Source organism: Bos taurus, chromosome 8, assembly GCF_002263795.3.
Source record: "Bos taurus isolate L1 Dominette 01449 registration number 42190680 breed Hereford chromosome 8, ARS-UCD2.0, whole genome shotgun sequence".
Classification (NCBI taxonomy): Eukaryota; Metazoa; Chordata; class Mammalia; order Artiodactyla; family Bovidae; genus Bos; species Bos taurus.
Window position 1 is genome coordinate 17303799 of NC_037335.1, and position 16932 is coordinate 17320730.

Sequence of the window (16932 nt, forward strand, 5' to 3'; positions counted from 1 at the left end):
GAGATGGTGAGAAGAGTTAGTTGTTCTAGCTATATTTTAATGATAGAGCTGATGGAATTTGCTGTAGGATTAGAGTTGAGATAAAGGAATCACTCTTCTACTCTTTTTGGCCTGATTAGCTAGAAGAATGGAGAATCATTTACTGAAATGAAGTATTGTCAGAAGACATTTATTAATAAAACTCGTTTTATTTTTGATTAGCCAGCTACTTTTTTAGTAGAATCACATCTTTTTAATCATCCTTTATTTAATAGAGTTTCCTTTGAAGCCTTATTTTCTTTTTGGCCATTTTCTAGTAGAATTATGTTTTAAAATATTTAATATTTTAGGTATAAACTTTAAAATTAAAAAATTTTCAATCTAAATGTTTGTAAATTTTACTCTGCCTTTCTCTGACTCACACAATTTTTATTTTAAGGTACTAGAGAAGGACAGACTCGTCTAATCAGAGATGGAGAGAAAGTTGAAGCCTACCAGTGGAGTATTAATGAAAGGAGGTGGATAAAAATTGGTGATGTTGTTGGCTCCTCTGGTGCTAGTCAGCAAACATCTGGAAAAGTTTTATATGAAGGGAAAGTATGTCAACTTCTGCTTTCTAATTACTATTATCTTAAAGCATTTGACAAATTAATGGTTTTGTTTCCCTTTCCCCATGCTAATAAAATTTTCTTTGGTATTTTGACATTTAAAAATACATTTCAGTGGGGAGATTCTCAGTCTTTGAGTAGTTTTTTTTTGTTTGTTTGTTTTTAAGTATCTTTGCATGCAGAGAGAGCTCCTTTTGTGATGGATGCCCTGGCCATGATTTGCCTTTTGGTAGTTAGATGCATAAGCTATTCCCGACCGTTTTGGGTTTGGCACTTCTGTGCTACCCTTCCTCTCATGCTTCATGCCTAGCTGCATTTAACTTGACAGGCCATGAGGGACCCTGCAAGGCTGTGCTTAAAATGCTGGCATGTGTTTTATGAACATGTTTGCAACAGCTAATACTTTTGGCCTTCAGATCAGCTAATTGCCAACCAATCTTTGGTTTTATAGTTAATGTGTTGTCATAATCCATCCCCTAAGTCTACCCCAGAGAACTACCATTCTTAGAGCACATGCAGATGGTTGCTGTTAATCATTATCTGCCTAGTAGAAGTTTTAACATTGTGCTTTGGAGAAAGTTTAACACTATCATTATTAAAATAACTCTGTGTTATATATACCTTTAATATATATGAACAGACAGTAATCATTTATCTCCTTTTTATATTCCCATTTAAGGAATTTGATTATGTTTTCTCAATTGATGTCAATGAAGGTGGACCATCATATAAATTACCATATAATATCACTGATGATCCCTGGTTAGCTGCATACAACTTCTTACAGAAGAATGATTTGAATCCTATGTTTTTGGATCAGGTGGCTAAATTTATCATTGATAACACAAAAGGTCAAATGTTGGGACTCGGAAACACCAGTTTTTCAGATCCTTTTACAGGTAAGTTAGGGTTTGTATTAAGTCTTATATATTAATACTCCCATCAGAGTTGATTATCTTTTGTGTGTGTGTGTGTGTGTGTATTTAAACACCTATTATGATTAACTATTTAAATAAAAAAATTAAAAATAAGATCTACAGCAGATTTATATTTTTGAGCTTCAAATTATATAGTAATTTTGTATTTATAGAAATAATTGTAAATTGTTCTCTTTCAAAAATATAGCCACACTGTAAACTAAATAAAATTAAGAAACTAATTCAGCCATTTGAAATGCAAAGAAACTTGTAAGTTTCTTCATGTTACTGTTTCATGTTATTTTGGTGAAATTTATTAAATAGAAATTCTGTTTCACATGGGGCTAAACTGGTTAGTTATGCATCAAGTCTAGAACTGAACTGTGGGTAATTTTAGTTCATGTGTTATTTGTATTTGTCATGTTCATTTTAAGTCACTTGTTTATTACATAGTATACAGTGTTTAAAGTGTTATAAATGGGATTAGGTTTTCATGCCAGGAGTATTATAACCCCAGTAGTATTAGTCTTGAGTCCTTGAGTGGAGTTTAATTCTAGAAGTGTTAGCCTGAGTTCTAGGTCCCGGAAACCAAGGCTATGGTATGGGAGGAAATACAATTCTCCCTCTTTTCTTAAATACAGGGCCAGCTCTAAATAAAATTTTGAAATTGACGTTTTATTATTAAATGGGTTCCTGTCATTTCTGACCCCATCTTTCATGTGCTGGTGTTCTTCCTTTTTACAAGCATTGCACATTCTGTTCTTGTCTCAGATCTTTTTTTTTTTTTTCCTTCTTCCCTCACAGACACTCCTAAATCATCTTCTCTCCTTCTAGTTCAAAATTCTATTGTTCATTCACATCATAGAGCTAATCTCAGCTGCATGTTGATTTAAACAGAGGTATCAGACTGAATCACTACAGAACTATAAATAATGGAACCCTCGCAGATAGACTTGACAGAAAAAGGGAAAACAAAGCTTATATCTGGATATTTCTGGTTGGAGTATCAGCCTACAGTACAAAAGAGTACTGTATTGTATAAGCTGTCTTGTGGGATAGATAGAGGACAGATGTTAAAGCAGCTGTCTGTATCTGGAAATCTAACAGTCTCCCCTTTTTTACTCCTCCGAAACCCTTACCAGCATCCTCAGATATATCTTTGGTAGATGCCTCCAATTATTTCCTTAGAGATACTAACAAAGCCTACTCACACACACCACACATTTGTAAAGAAATAAATGGGAAATCTGTTTCCTTTGTAGCACTCATCCCCTTTGTAATTTTCTTCTCCAGTAGGTTGTAAGCTTCAGTGGATACAAGCAATCTTGTTCCCTGCTGGATCTCCACACTGAATGTACTATTTGACACATGAGTTAATGAACCTGGAGGTTCTCTAAAAGATTAACATTTACTGCCTGTGGTTTTGATAGCAACAACAGCAGGAATTCTAGTGAATTTGTATAGGAACAGAAACTGATTGTGTGGTGTATTATTTAGGTCAGAGACCAACTGCAATTTATCTTTTTATATTTGAATTCCTAGTCATTTTACTATTTAAGTGCAGAAACTAAGATATAATAAAAAGTATTAAAGTTAACAAAAACAAAACTTAGAGAATCGCTGAAATTTTAGTTTTTTACTGACCAACTGTAAGACTTCTGATGATAACCCCTCTTAAGATAACTCCTCTTATTCTGTCTTTTGTTGCCTTGTTCTTTTTTCTCCACACTTGGAGTCTTCTGATGCAAGCAGTGTGCTATTTATGAAAGTCAGAATTTTGACGTGCTTCAGATTTTCCTTTGTTTACATGCACAGGTGGCGGTCGGTATGTTCCAGGCTCTTCATCAGGATCTTCTAACACCCTTCCTGCAGCGGATCCTTTTACAGGTGGGAAACAGTTTTGAGCAATATGTCTTTCTTCCTAAAATGTGTAATATTTTGCATTCTGTAGCTTAACATTTTGAAGATATTATCCAATAACTGGTAATTCCCTTATCGGTATTTCCAATTTTTATGAATCTCCTTTTTAACTTCCTTTTTTTCTTTTTCCTTGAGTACTTTTCTAGCTTTCCCTCCTGACTTTTAAAAACATATTATTAAAATTCATCATTTACTCCAGTGGTCCTTCCTAAAAGGAGAGTAGCGTCATTAAAAGCCTAGATTTTAGAGTCAGACAGACCTTGGTTCAAAATCTGGCTCTACCACTTGTGAGAAGTTGGCAAGTTACTTAACCTATCTGAGCCTATTTTTTTTATCTGTGAAATTAGATAATAGGGGAATCCACCACCCAAGACACAGCATGAGTGCTGTCACTGGCGAGATGCTACTGATCATGAGCAAAGAAGGAGCCATGTGAGTCCTGGATGTTGGATGGAGCAGTGCAGTCAAGAAGTTTGGCCAGGCACATTTTGCCTTTAGCATGGAAGGAGACAGTCCACCCCGCTACCCAGGATTAGTCTTCCTAATCTAAGTTATTAATGGCCTTCACGAAGCCCTGGAAGTGTTGGTGTAGCTCTTCAAAGTGACTTTATTTACCAAAGGTATGCATGCCTCAGCATCAACACTACTGGAAAAAAATTGGACTTTAATGCAACTGAAGAAATCTCTGTTTTCAGAATAGCATTTGATGTATTTTATGATGCTGTTGTTGGATCTTCAGCCAGAGTTCCTGGACAATGTACCAAATTTGGGAAGAGATTCATAGCATTTATGGTATCTATTGGTCCTGCAGACTTAGTACTGTGAGCTCTAAAAGTGATACCGTATGGTCCTATCTAAACCATAGAAGGGACCAACATGCAACCTTGGGTCATATCCTGAAGCTGTGAACTGCTCTCAGTAGGCTTCCCTTCTCCTGAGAATGCATTGGTGGCCTAGATGCAAATAGCTCCACCCTGTGCAGTGTACCAGTGTACTACAGAAACCAACTATCAAGCTAAATGTTGTGATAGCATGATGGCTATTAAGGAAGTCTTTGGTGACCCTGAAAAGGTAGTAAAGATCTGAAGAGTAGATCAGATGATCACTTTCTCTGTCGGCATACTCGGGCACAGTGATGCCCTGAAACTTAGAACAACAGAGTTCCTGAATCTCATTAGCACCTCTTTTTGGAACAGAAAGACTATTATACCAAGCTTCAAACAGTACCAACAAAGTCAAGAGAACAACTGGGGCCATCGTAACCGAAGCATGTCTCACTGTTGCACAATATCAATAACTCAGAAGATTCACTGGTTATGGAGATATGCAAGATAGCATACTAAAAGTCCAGGAAAATTCTAAAGTAATAGGTTAACTGAACCACAGTTATCAAAAGATAGATAACAATATTTCCATATTGAGATGTTATAAAAAATCCTGTAGTACATACAAAGTGTTTAGCAAAATGCCTGGAATATATTAATAATATTTAAACTCTCAATATATGTTAGCTCTTATTATTGTTGATATCGTCCCTCCAGTTTTACCAATAGCCCTGGGGTCAGAAGATTTCTGCATCTTACTTACAACTTAAGGTCAATCTTAATTCTTTTTTTTTCCTTATTTATGGAATGCTTGTTTAAGTTAGTTATTGCAAGGTCCCACCCACAAAAATTCTGATACACTACATTGGTGAGGAGGTTAAAAATACTTATTGTAGTCTGACCCCTTAGCCAGGAATTCTGATTAAGTGGTCTTTTTGTTTGTTTATTTTTGACTGTGCTGGGTCTTCATTACTGTCCATCAGCTTTTTCTAATTGCAGGGCTGTGGGGGCTCCTCTCTAGTTGCTGTGCGCAGGCTTCTCATTGCAGTGGCTTCTCCTGTTGCAGATCACACTGGGCTCTAGGGTGTGCGGGGCTCCAGTGATTGTGGCACATGGGCTCGTAGTTGCAGCAGCTCCCAGGCTCTAGAAGACAGACCCAGTAGTTGTGGCACACGGGCTTAGTTGCTCCATGGCATCTTCCTGGACCAGGAATCAAATCGATATCCCCTCCCTTGCAGGATGAATTCTTAACCACTGGACCACCAGGGAAGACCCTGATTAAGTGGTCTTGGATGTGGTTTGCTGTTTAGGTAGTTTTAAAAGCTCCCCGTTGGTTTTTAAAATGAAGCTAATTTTGAGTACCACTAAGCATTTATGGGCAGGCCCTGGGAATCTGCATATTGAACCAGTGACTCTCATTCAGATTGGTCTGAAAACCACATTTGGCACACTGTAGGACTACATTCTGCCTCATAATGCCTTGGGCAAATTATTCAGCCTTCCTTTTCTAAATTTTTATGAATAACAATGATACCTAATTAATATTTAAATGAATTCCTGCATATAAGATACTTAGCTTGCTAGCCAGCATATCCTGAAAACTCAGCAAATCCACTTACTCTGTGTTCTTCATTATTTTAATGAATCCCATTCACCTTTGTAGCTTTGTTTGCTTTTTCTGTTTCTGTTGCACTGGTTATACCAACTCCTGAACGTTAAAATCAGAGGGGCTAGAATAATAAGTAGCTCATCTTCCTTCTTCCCACAAAAGCTAATTTGTGGGAAGTCCTAAAAAAGGACTCTGAACATCTCCAAATTCTGCTGATTCTCTATACTTGTTTTTCCTGTTTCTTTCTTTCCATTGTCAGTAAAGCAGCTGCAAGTATTCTCAAATGTGACACTGGGCTATTATCATAGTACCTCTGACTCTCACCTAGTTTCTTTTCCATTTGTCTTATATGCCAGCTAATCCTGTGTCTGTATTTCAATAGAATAGTGTCCACCTTTCATAGTGGAAACTTGTGACTTTCTCGCCAGTCTAATAGCCTTTGTAATTCATTAAACTTCTATAATTATAGTATATAAGGCATGTAATTACTTGAGGATAACTTCCCTGGCTAAGTTTATTGGCTGACACTGTTCTAAGCATTTTGCTGTAATAAATTTACTACCCATTTATTAAGCCCATTTATTAAGATGTCATTCTGAAAATGTAACTAATAATGAAAATAAGTCATTCTGTGTAAAGAAGGAGCAGTTTGAACTTTAGTATAATTTGCCATTACCCTGTGCTTACTATGAGTATTATTGCATTTTAGGTGGTGGTCGGTATGTACCGGGCTCTGCAAGTATGGGAACTACCATGGCTGGAGTTGATCCATTTACAGGTACACACTTTTCACTTCCTTTTCTTGTTTTTAGATTTTTAAAATTCATTAGAACTTTTATGTAATAAAAGTTTAAGAAAATTGTCATCTTTTTCTTGCTGGAAAACATTTTATACAGTAAATCAAGACCAAACTTTTGACCTGACTTTTTGAGTGTTCTCAGAATTGTGTCATTACTGCATGCTGGAATCATCTGGGTAGCTTAGACAAAGTCCTTCAGCCTCATCCTCAGTGATGCTCGCTTGATCTAACGTTGCTCTGGGTTGAGGTCTTAGCAAGGATAGTTTTATAATTTTCTCATATGCAACCAGGATGGAAAAGTGCTGTTCTGTGTTAAGGCTGGTTTCCTCACTATCCTTACAAAGTCTTAGTTTGTTCCCATGTCTTACCCTTCATTCTTACATAATGTGTTTAGAATGTTATTTACTATATTACACATTGAGAGGACTCAGAAAAGAATTTGCTTTTACCATTTAGGCCTGGAATATTTGGCTTTCCCTGGAGCAAGTTTGTTTTTTTTTTATTCTTAGTATCTAGCATAGACCCCAACGAATCTTACTTGTTCATCATTGTTGAATACATGCAGGCATGCTTTTTCCCTCTGTATTGGCTGCCAGTAAAATCCAGAACTGAGTTTATGGTTCACCTCTTGAAAGTTTGGGAGATCTCTTGGCATATATATTTCCCTATGTATTATTTTTTTTAATTTATTTTATTGAAGTATAGTTGATTTACAGTGTTGTATAACTTCTGCTGTATAGCAAAGTGATTCAGTTATATATCAGTTTATGTTCTTTTTCATATTCTATCACCCTAGTGGAATTATTGAATATAATTCTTTTGTATTGAATACAGTTCCCTGTGCTATTCATTCAGTAGGACCTTGTTTATTCATTCTGTATCATTCTCTACCTGTTTATTATTTTATATGAGAAATATAGAGAATATATGTGACATGTTATTAAGCATAATACAAAATTCATAAACCCACCACTCTACTTGAGAACTAAGTTGGAATATGATTTTGTAAGCTATTTTTTCATTGCAAAAGTAACATTGGCTGGCAGTATTGAAGTTTAACTTAGTGATTAATTAAGATTAAGGACTCTGGAGTGAGAATGCTTTGATTGAAGTCTCAGTTCCACTACTTTTTATGTGTTTTACCTTGAGCAAGTCATTTTGTTTCTGTGCCTGTCTTTTTCTCATTTGCAAAATTATATCTGCTTTCTAGAGTTAAGAGTTTAAAATTACAAAATTTATATAAATAATTTTCTACAGAATAAATGCTTAGTAATGTTAGTTGTACCCGTTATACTACAAAAGAGTCTTAAAGTTCACAATATTTCCTCCCATTTTTCAGAAATTAAAGTCTTTTAACAGTTTTTATATGCTGAATAAAGGTGCTGAACCTTTACCTAAGCCATTGTCATCTCTCACCTAGACTAATGAAATACTGGCCCCTGAATTGGTCTCACAGTGGTCCTCTGTTTATGCCCCTCCCATGATTAAAGCACTGTAATAGCTCCCCATTGACTGTTTTCTCTTGCCTTGCATCACATTCCTTTCTGCCTCTTTTCTGCCATACTGACCTGCTTCAGTGTCTTGAGCGTGGCATGCTGTTTTCTACCTCAAGAGTTTGGTACATGTTGTTCTCCTTTGGAATATTTGTACCTTTTGCATTGCTATTTAGACCACTAATTGTTGTTTGGCTTTTCCCCTCCTTTTTCTTTTTATTTAATTTTCCTATATAGTATTTCCTAAATAGTATTTCTTTGGACGAGGGGTATCTCCTCACCACCTCCCTTCCTGACCTTCAACGTGGGATAGCTTCTCTAGGCGCTCTTGCGCCTGCTCAGCCACCGCTCCTTGGAGGTGGGGTTAGTCCTCCCGGCTGCCGCCCCTGGCCTCAGGCGTGGGGGCGTTGGGTAGCTCCTCCTGGCCACTGCAAAAAGCAAAATGGCTGTCTGGGGAGGCCTTACAAATAGCTATGGAAAGAAGAGAAGCAAAAAGCAAAGGAGAAAAGGAAAGATATAAGCATCTGAATGCAGAGTTCCAAAGAATGGCAAGAAGAGATAAGAAAGCCTTCCTCAGCGATCAATGCAAAGAAATAGAGGAAAACAACAGAATGGGAAAGACTAGAGATCTCTTCAAGAAAATTAGAGATACCAAGGGAACATTTCATGCAAAGATGGGCTCAATAAAGGACAGAAATGATGTGGACCTAACAGAAGCAGAAGATATTAAGAAGAGGTGGCAAGAATACACAGAAGAACTGTACAAAAAAGATCTTCACGACCCAGATAATCACGATGGTGTGATCACTGACCTAGAGCCAGACATCCTGAAATGTGAAGTTAAGTGGGCCTTAGAAAGCATCACTACGAACAAAGCTAGTGGAGGTGATGGAATTCCAGTGGAGCTATTCCAAATCCTGAAAGATGATGCTGTGAAAGTGCTGCACTCAATATGCCAGCAAATTTGGAAAACTCATCAGTGGCCACAGGACTGGAAAAGGTCAGTTTTCCCAATCCCAAAGAAAGGCAATGCCAAAGAATGCTCAAACTACCGCACAATTGCACTCATCTCACACGCTGGTAAAGTAATGCTCAAAATTCTGCAAGCCAGGCTTCAGCAATATGTGAACCGTGAACTTCCTGATGTTCAAGCTGGTTTTAGAAAAGGCAGAGGAACCAGAGATCAAATTGCCAATATCTGTTGGATCATGGAAATAGCAAGAGAGTTCCAGAAAAACCTCTATTTCTGCTTTATTGACTATACCAAAGCCTTTGACTGTGTGGATCACAATAAACTGTGGACAATCCTGAAAGAGATGGGAATCCCAGACCACCTGATCTGCCTCTTGAGAAATCTGTATGCAGGTAAGGAAGCAACGGTTAGAACTGGACATGGAACAACAGACTGGTTCCAAATAGGAAAAGGAATACGTCAAGGTTGTATATTGTCACCCTGCTTATTTAACTTATATACAGAGTACATCATGAGAAACGCTGGACTGGAAGAAACACAAGCTGGAATCAAGATTGCTGGGAGAGATATCAATCACCTCAGATATGCAGGTGACACCCTTATGGCAGAAAGTGAAGAGGAACTAAAAAGCCTCTTGATGAAAGTGAAAGTGGAGAGTGAAAAAGTTGGCTTAAAGCTCAACATTCACATCACTTCATGGCAAATAGATGGGGAAACAGTGGAAACAGTGTCAGACTTTATTTTTTGGGGCTCCAAAATCAGTGCAGATGGTGACTGCAGCCATGAAATTAAAAGACGCTTACTCCTTGGAAGGAAAGTTATGACCAATCTAGATAGCATATTCAAAAGCAGAGACATTACTTTGCCAACAAAGGTCTGTCTAGTCAAGGCTATGGTTTTTCCTGTGGTCATGTATGGATGTGAAGAAGGTTGAGCGCCGGAGAATTGATGCTTTTGAACTGTGGTGTTGGAGAAGACTCTTGAGAGTCCCTTGGACTGCAAGGAGATCCAACCAGTCCATTCTGAAGGAGATCAGCCCTGGGATTTCTTTAGAGGGAATGATGCTGAAGCAGAAACTCCAGTACTTTGGCCACCTCATGCGAAGAGCTGACTCATTGGAAAAGACTCTGATGCTGGGAGGGATTGGGGGCAGGAGGAGAAGGGGATGACAGAGGATAAGATGGCTGGATGGCATCACTGACTCGATGGACATGAGTTTGAGTGAACTCCGGGAATTTGTGATGGACAGGGAGGCCTGGCGTGCTGCGATTCATGGGGTTGCAAAGAGTCGGACACGACTGAGGGACTGAACTGAACTGAAATAGTATTTCCTAAATGACCTTAGTGAAACTTCCTGGGTACACATATATGCCTCTTGCTAGATTCTCTACTCTGTCATAGGTTCTCAATGCATCCTGTACTTTTCCTCCAGAGAACTTTTCGTTGTACTCAATTGTTTGGATGATATTTGATTTGCAATTTCCTTACCACATCTAGTGGAGAAGGCCATGGCACCCCACTCCAATACTCTTGCCTGGAAAATCCCATGGACGGAGGAGCCTGGTAGGCTGCAGTACGTGGGGTCACTAAGAGTTGGACACGACTGAGCGACTTCACTTTCACTTTTCACTCTCATGCATTGGAGAAGGAAATGGCAACCCACTCCAGTGTTCTTGCCTGGAGAATCCCAGGGACGGGGAGCTTGGTAGGCTGCCATCTGTGGTGTCACACAGAGTCGGACACGACTGAAGTGACTTAGCAGCAGCAGCAGCAGCAGCAACCACATCGAGACTCTTTAACAACCAGGAGTACAAGCAGTGTCTTTGATCATGTCAGTAAATATTTTATCTTTGGAAGCAATTAGAATTAATTTTGTGCACTTAACTCATTCTTCATTTATCTACCTTCCCCCGTTCTACTTCTAATACACTCAGAAGATCAAAATGTTTTATTCACATTTTTGCACAATACCTTAATTTTGCATCAGAACAAAAACGTTGTATAAATTAAGATTTGAAATGAAAGTAAAACATAAATTAGATTTAAATTATATTTTAATTGAATTAGCTTCATTTAACTTTATTTACTGAGTTTTCATCTGGTGGCTATGTTTTGTTTATCATCAGATACAGAGTTAGTGTTACTATAATGGATATTTAAGAAGTAAATACATATTCCCTTCAGGAACTTACAACTGGGAGGGATTTATGAAAATGATTAGAGAAAATGACAGTGCCTACTACATCATTTGGAATGAGAAGAGAGAGAGCAGTATGCCTAGAGAAGGAGGAACTGGACAGTTTCATAATTGTTCTGTATTCTTTGATCTTTTAAAAACTTCTAATTTAGATTGAATCTTAAAAATATGAGAGAAGTAGAAAATATGAAATGGAAAGGCTTTGTTTTTCATTTAAGCTCCCTTTCCCAAAACTAAAATTTATTATATGAACAAATATATGTAGTATATAAAATCTTAGAGATTTGTTTTCTTTCTGTTTTTTTTTCTGAAGTTGGTTGTCATTTTATTGCATGCACTGAATAGTTATATATCATAATTTTGATGACAAAAGTCAGAAAAATCTTTTTTTTGGCCACTCTGAATGATTTTCACCTTCTATTCTGTAAACAGGAAACAGTGCCTACCAATCAGCTGCATCTAAGACAGTGAATATTTATTTTCCTAAAAAAGAGGCTGTCACTTTTGACCAAGCAAACCCTACACAAATATTAGGTAAGTTTATTTTTTAAATTTATTTATTTTTAATTGGAAGATAACTGCTTTACAATATTGTGTTGGTTTCTGCCATACATCCACATGAATCAGCCATAGGCATACATATGACCCCTCCCTCTTGAACCTCCTTCCCACCTTCCTCCCCATCCCACCCCTCTAGGCTGTCACAGAGACCCAGGTTTGAGCTCACTGCATCATACAGCAAATTCCCAGCGGCCATCTGTTTCCCGTATCATAATGTGTATGTTTCAACGCTACTCTCTCTATTCATCCTCCCCTCTTCTTCCCCCACTGTGTCTCCATTGCTGCCCTGCAAGTGGGTCCATTAGTACCATCTCTCTAGATTCCATATATATGCATTCATATACCCTGATAGCTCAGTTGGCAAAGAATCTGCCTGCAATGCAGGAGACCCCCGTTCAATTCCTGGGTCAGAAAGATCCTTTGGGGAAGGAAGGCATAGGCTACCCACTCCAGAAATCTAAAGAGTTCGCCTGCAATGAGGGAGACCTGGGTTCAGTTGGGTTGTGAAGATCCCCTGGAGAAGGGAAAGGCTACCCACTCCAGTATTCTGGCCTGGAAAATTCCATGGGCTGTATAGTCCATGGGGTTGCAAAGAGTCAGACAGGACTGAGTGACTTTCACACAACATTTAGGTAAGTGTGTTTTAATTAAATACTTTTCTTACATATCCACAGATTCTGAGATGCTCTCTCAAGGCTGTTTCTCTCCTAAGCATATGCTGGGAACCAGGTGCTTACATGATAGAGATTTGTATTTTGGTATTACACAACTGAGTCAACTAAAGATATACAATCTGATAATGGACATTAACACTTTATAAGAAACCTTACACAAATCTAAGTAAATACTTTTTGATGACTTTACCGAGAAAAAATATTAAAGGGGAAAATATCAATCCTATCCCCTAAATTCTTACTGTTTTCAGAAAAAAAATAATGAAAACAAATCAGCAAAGCATTTAAAAAACAAAGATCCTGTCTGTAAATCTGAAACTGCTCAGTTGGTTTTGATTACTTTTTCTGTTAATTTATTTTCCTCCAAACAAAATGACTAAGTTTTTCTTTTTCTTTGCTTTTGACTAAGAGTATTACTAACTCTGTTTGCCACAAAGATTATGGTGAAAGTCTATTGAGATAACATACATATCTGAATATATGACAGTGGTGTTACTGTTTTGGGGGGCTTTTGTTTTGCTTTGTTTTATTTTTTGTCATTATTTTTCATAACATCTTTATAAAAATCATAGGTCTTAATTCCTTTTTTTTTTTCAACAATAAAGAAGTGCATACACACTTTTAGGCAACTTGTCATTTTTAAACTCTTGTAGAGATCTAAAAGACCTCTTACTTTTTGCATTCCCTAAATAAGATTTGTTTTAATACTCTGTTAAACAGCTTTTAATGCCAAAGAATAATGAAACAGATCCAAGTTTCCAGTTACAAATGGTAAAAATTTTGAAATTTTAACTTGTTTATTCTTTGAGATAAAGATTTTTGACAAAATAATGTCAGATGACTCAAAGTAACATTAATGATGACAAGGATGCTGATATTGAAGTTGCATGTGAAGAGTTTGAAAGACATTGTTTCATGAAATGTGAATATGGTGGGAAAGGCAACATTTCCATTAAACGTGTTTAAATAATTTGATGTCAAATGTACAGATGGAGCTCAGTCAGTGAATTAAATATAAATACACATTTAGCTTTTGACTGGGCTTCTCAGGTGGTGCCAGTGGTAAAGAACTCTCCTGCCAATGCAGGAGATGCAGGAGACACGGGTTCAATTCCTGGGTTGGGAACATCTCTGGAGGAGGGCATGGCAATCCACTCCAGGTTTCTTGCCTGGAGAATCCCATGAACAGAGGAGTCTGGCAGGCTACTATCTGTAGTGTCGCAAAGAGTCAGACACAACTGAAGCAGCTTAGCATGCATGCACACAGCCTTTTGACTATATCATTGGCGTCATAGAAGTTGATGTAAGTTGGCTAAAAGTTATAAATTTTCTCAGTGAGAAAGTAGGGGATTGACTTGTATGTGCTATCTAATACTGCTCTGAAAAGCATTTAAAATGATAACAAATACAGTATACCTAAAAACTTACTCAAAAAGCTTCGAAGATCTTAGAGGATAACAAATTATCACAGTAACCTTTCTTTTTGTATACTGTACTTAGCTTAAAAATACTCACAGGCCTTATTTTATGGTCTTTGATAATTGCTGTGAAAAATCTTATCTCCCCATGGTGTGTGGTAGCATATTCTTATTGAAAACGTTGGCATTTATGTATATTATATGTGGCTAATTACAGTTAGAGAATACTGATGGTTTGGATTTGGTTCTAGGTAAACTAAAGGAACTTAATGGAACTGCATCTGAAGAGAAGAAGTTAACTGAAGATGACTTGGTACTTCTTGAAAAGATACTGTCTCTAATATGTAATAATTCTTCAGAAAAACCCACAGCCCAGCAACTTCAGATTTTATGGAAAGCTGTTAACTGGCCTGAAGGTACAAAAATTACTTCTAAAACTGTAACCAGGAAACAGAGAGTGTATCTTTTTATTCCTATCCATACTACTGGTGTTTTTAGATTAAATAAAAGTTAAGGTGGTAGTTGAAATTTGCATTGAGAAAAACTTCACAGGATTCACTGTACCACTTTAGTCCATAATCTTCTCTGGTCACATACCTTATGAGAATGTGAAGGTAGTGTGATGATCCCCATACATGGACCATTTTATACACTCTTCCAGAGCATTTGTGAATGCCCTGCGAGTCATCCATGAAACTCTTTGTGACCTGTTAACCATAGGCTACAAACATTTGCTCCAAGTATTTTTCCTCTTATTTAATTTACTTAATTCTTTTTTATTCCAGAAGTACCCTCTTTCCTATTGTTTTTTCATGATTGATTTATTGGAGGAAAAAAATCATTTTTCTTGCAGAATTCCCCATGTTTTGAATTTGACTGATCACTTAATGTGTCCATCTGTCTCTTGTTTTTCATGTTAGACATAATTAGATTCTGGTTCAGTAGTTTTTATCAGGTGAATGTCCTTTATAAATGACGTTGCATACTACCTTTATATCACAGGACCCATAATTTCTGCTGTCCTCACTTTCAGTGATAATAAGATTATTTGGAGCATTCGTTCTTGTTCAGTTGCTCAGTTGTGTCCTACTCTGCAACCCCATCGACTGCAGCAGGCTAGGTTTCCCTGTCCTTCACCAGGTCTCCCAGTTTGCTCAAACTCAGGTCCATTGAGTCAGTGGTGCCATTCGGCCATCTCATCCACTGTCTTCCCCTTCTCCTGCCTTCAGTATTTCCCAGCATCAGGGTCTTCTCCAGTGAGTCAGCTCTTCACATCAGGTGGCCAAAGTTTTGGAGCTTCAACTTGAGCATCAGCAACTTCCAGTGGTGGCTCAGCTGATAAAAGAATCCGCCTGCAATGTGGGAGACCTGGGTTCAATCCATGGGTTGGGAAGATCCCCTGGAGAAGGGAGTGAAGAGAATACTGCAGTACTCTGGCCTGGGGAATTCCATGGGCTGTATAGTCCATGAGGTCGCAAAGAGTCAGACACAACTGAGTGACTTTCACTTTCCTTTAGGATTGACTGATTTGATCTCCTTACAGTCCAAAGGACTCTCAAAAGTCTTCTCCAACACCGTAGTTTTAAAGCATCAATTCTTCAACGCTCAGTATGCTCTCAACAGTATGAAAAGAGCTTTCATTCACTTGGTGTCTATCCAGTCCCTTAACTGTATATCTCTCCACCAACATATATAAACATCCTATTAGCATTTGTCAACTAGAATTCTTTTAAAAAGAACTTTCCCTCCTCAATTCTTTGGTCTTGTTTTAGGATTTTTTTAAAAGCGAGTTCCCAATCCTATTTTTTTCCACAAGCATTTATTGAATATTCATTGTATGTCAAGCTATCTTAATAACCCAGGAGAGTTACTATATTTTAAAACAGATCTGATCTTACAGCAATAATTACAGCCTCTATAAATATGAAAAATCAGTTAACACAAAATTTAGAAATTACACATTTGTAAACCAGGCAAATGATTTTTAACATGTTTAATTTTTTAAAAATAAATTTTTCTTTTTCACAGATATTGTCTTTCCTGCCCTTGACATTCTTCGGCTGTCAATTAAACATCCCAGTGTGAATGAGAACTTCTGCAACGAAAAAGAAGGGACTCGGTTCAGCAGCCATCTCGTCAGTCTTCTGAACCCCAGAGGAAAGCCAGCAAACCAGCTGCTTGCTCTGAGGACTTTTTGCAATTGTTTTGTTGGCCAGGCAGGACAAAAGCTCATGATGTCCCAGAGGGAATCACTGTTGTCCCACGCAATAGAACTGAAATCAGGGAGCAATAAGAACATTCACATTGCTCTGGCTACGTTGACCCTGAACTATTCTGTGTGTTTTCATAAAGACCATAACATTGAAGGGAAAGCTCAGTGCTTGTCAGTAATTAGCACAGTCTTAGAAGTTGTACAAGACCTCGAAGCCACTTTTAGACTTCTTGTGGCTCTTGGGACACTTGTCAGTGATGATTCCAATGCTGTACAATTAGCCAAGTCTTTAGGTGTTGATTCTCAAATAAAAAAGTATGCCTCAGTATCAGAGCCAGCTAAAGTAAGTGAATGCTGTAGACTTATCCTAAATTTACTGTAACAGTGGGTTAGGGGACTGAGATTTTAAATTGATGAGTGTTTTTTTCTTTCACATTTCACATGACTGATAACAGATGATGAAACAAATGCTGTGGATTAAGTAAAATTTCAGATCCTGTAAAGTGGGGTAGTGGGGAGAGGGGAAATAAAATTTTTGCACTGATGAACTGTGAAATTTTCCTGTGTAATGCGGGCAGGTTTTTAAGAGCTTTAGAGATAAATTAAGAATGAGCTATGACCACCAACAACACAACTACAGTGGCAGAATTCCTTTACATTAGCCACCTAGAAGAAAAGGGCTTTTATTTATGTAATCTGCTTTTGCTATTATACTTGTATACACCAGATTGTTATTTCTTGGTGGTTG

The 16932-nt window shown here is 37.6% G+C and overlaps 1 protein-coding gene across 1 annotated transcript in view; it reads left to right on the forward strand.

Moving 5' to 3' along the window:
• PLAA (phospholipase A2 activating protein) overlaps positions 1 to 16729 on the forward strand; it is a 40082-nt gene extending 23353 nt beyond the window's left edge. Inside the window, 7 exon segments of the mRNA NM_001105335.1 lie at positions 419 to 576; positions 1267 to 1486; positions 3320 to 3391; positions 6567 to 6635; positions 11752 to 11853; positions 14224 to 14388; positions 16001 to 16729. Of these exon segments, the coding sequence (NP_001098805.1) occupies positions 419 to 576; positions 1267 to 1486; positions 3320 to 3391; positions 6567 to 6635; positions 11752 to 11853; positions 14224 to 14388; positions 16001 to 16566 (1352 nt within the window). The 3' untranslated portion in view covers positions 16567 to 16729.
• The last annotated feature ends 203 nt before the right edge of the window (positions 16730 to 16932 follow it).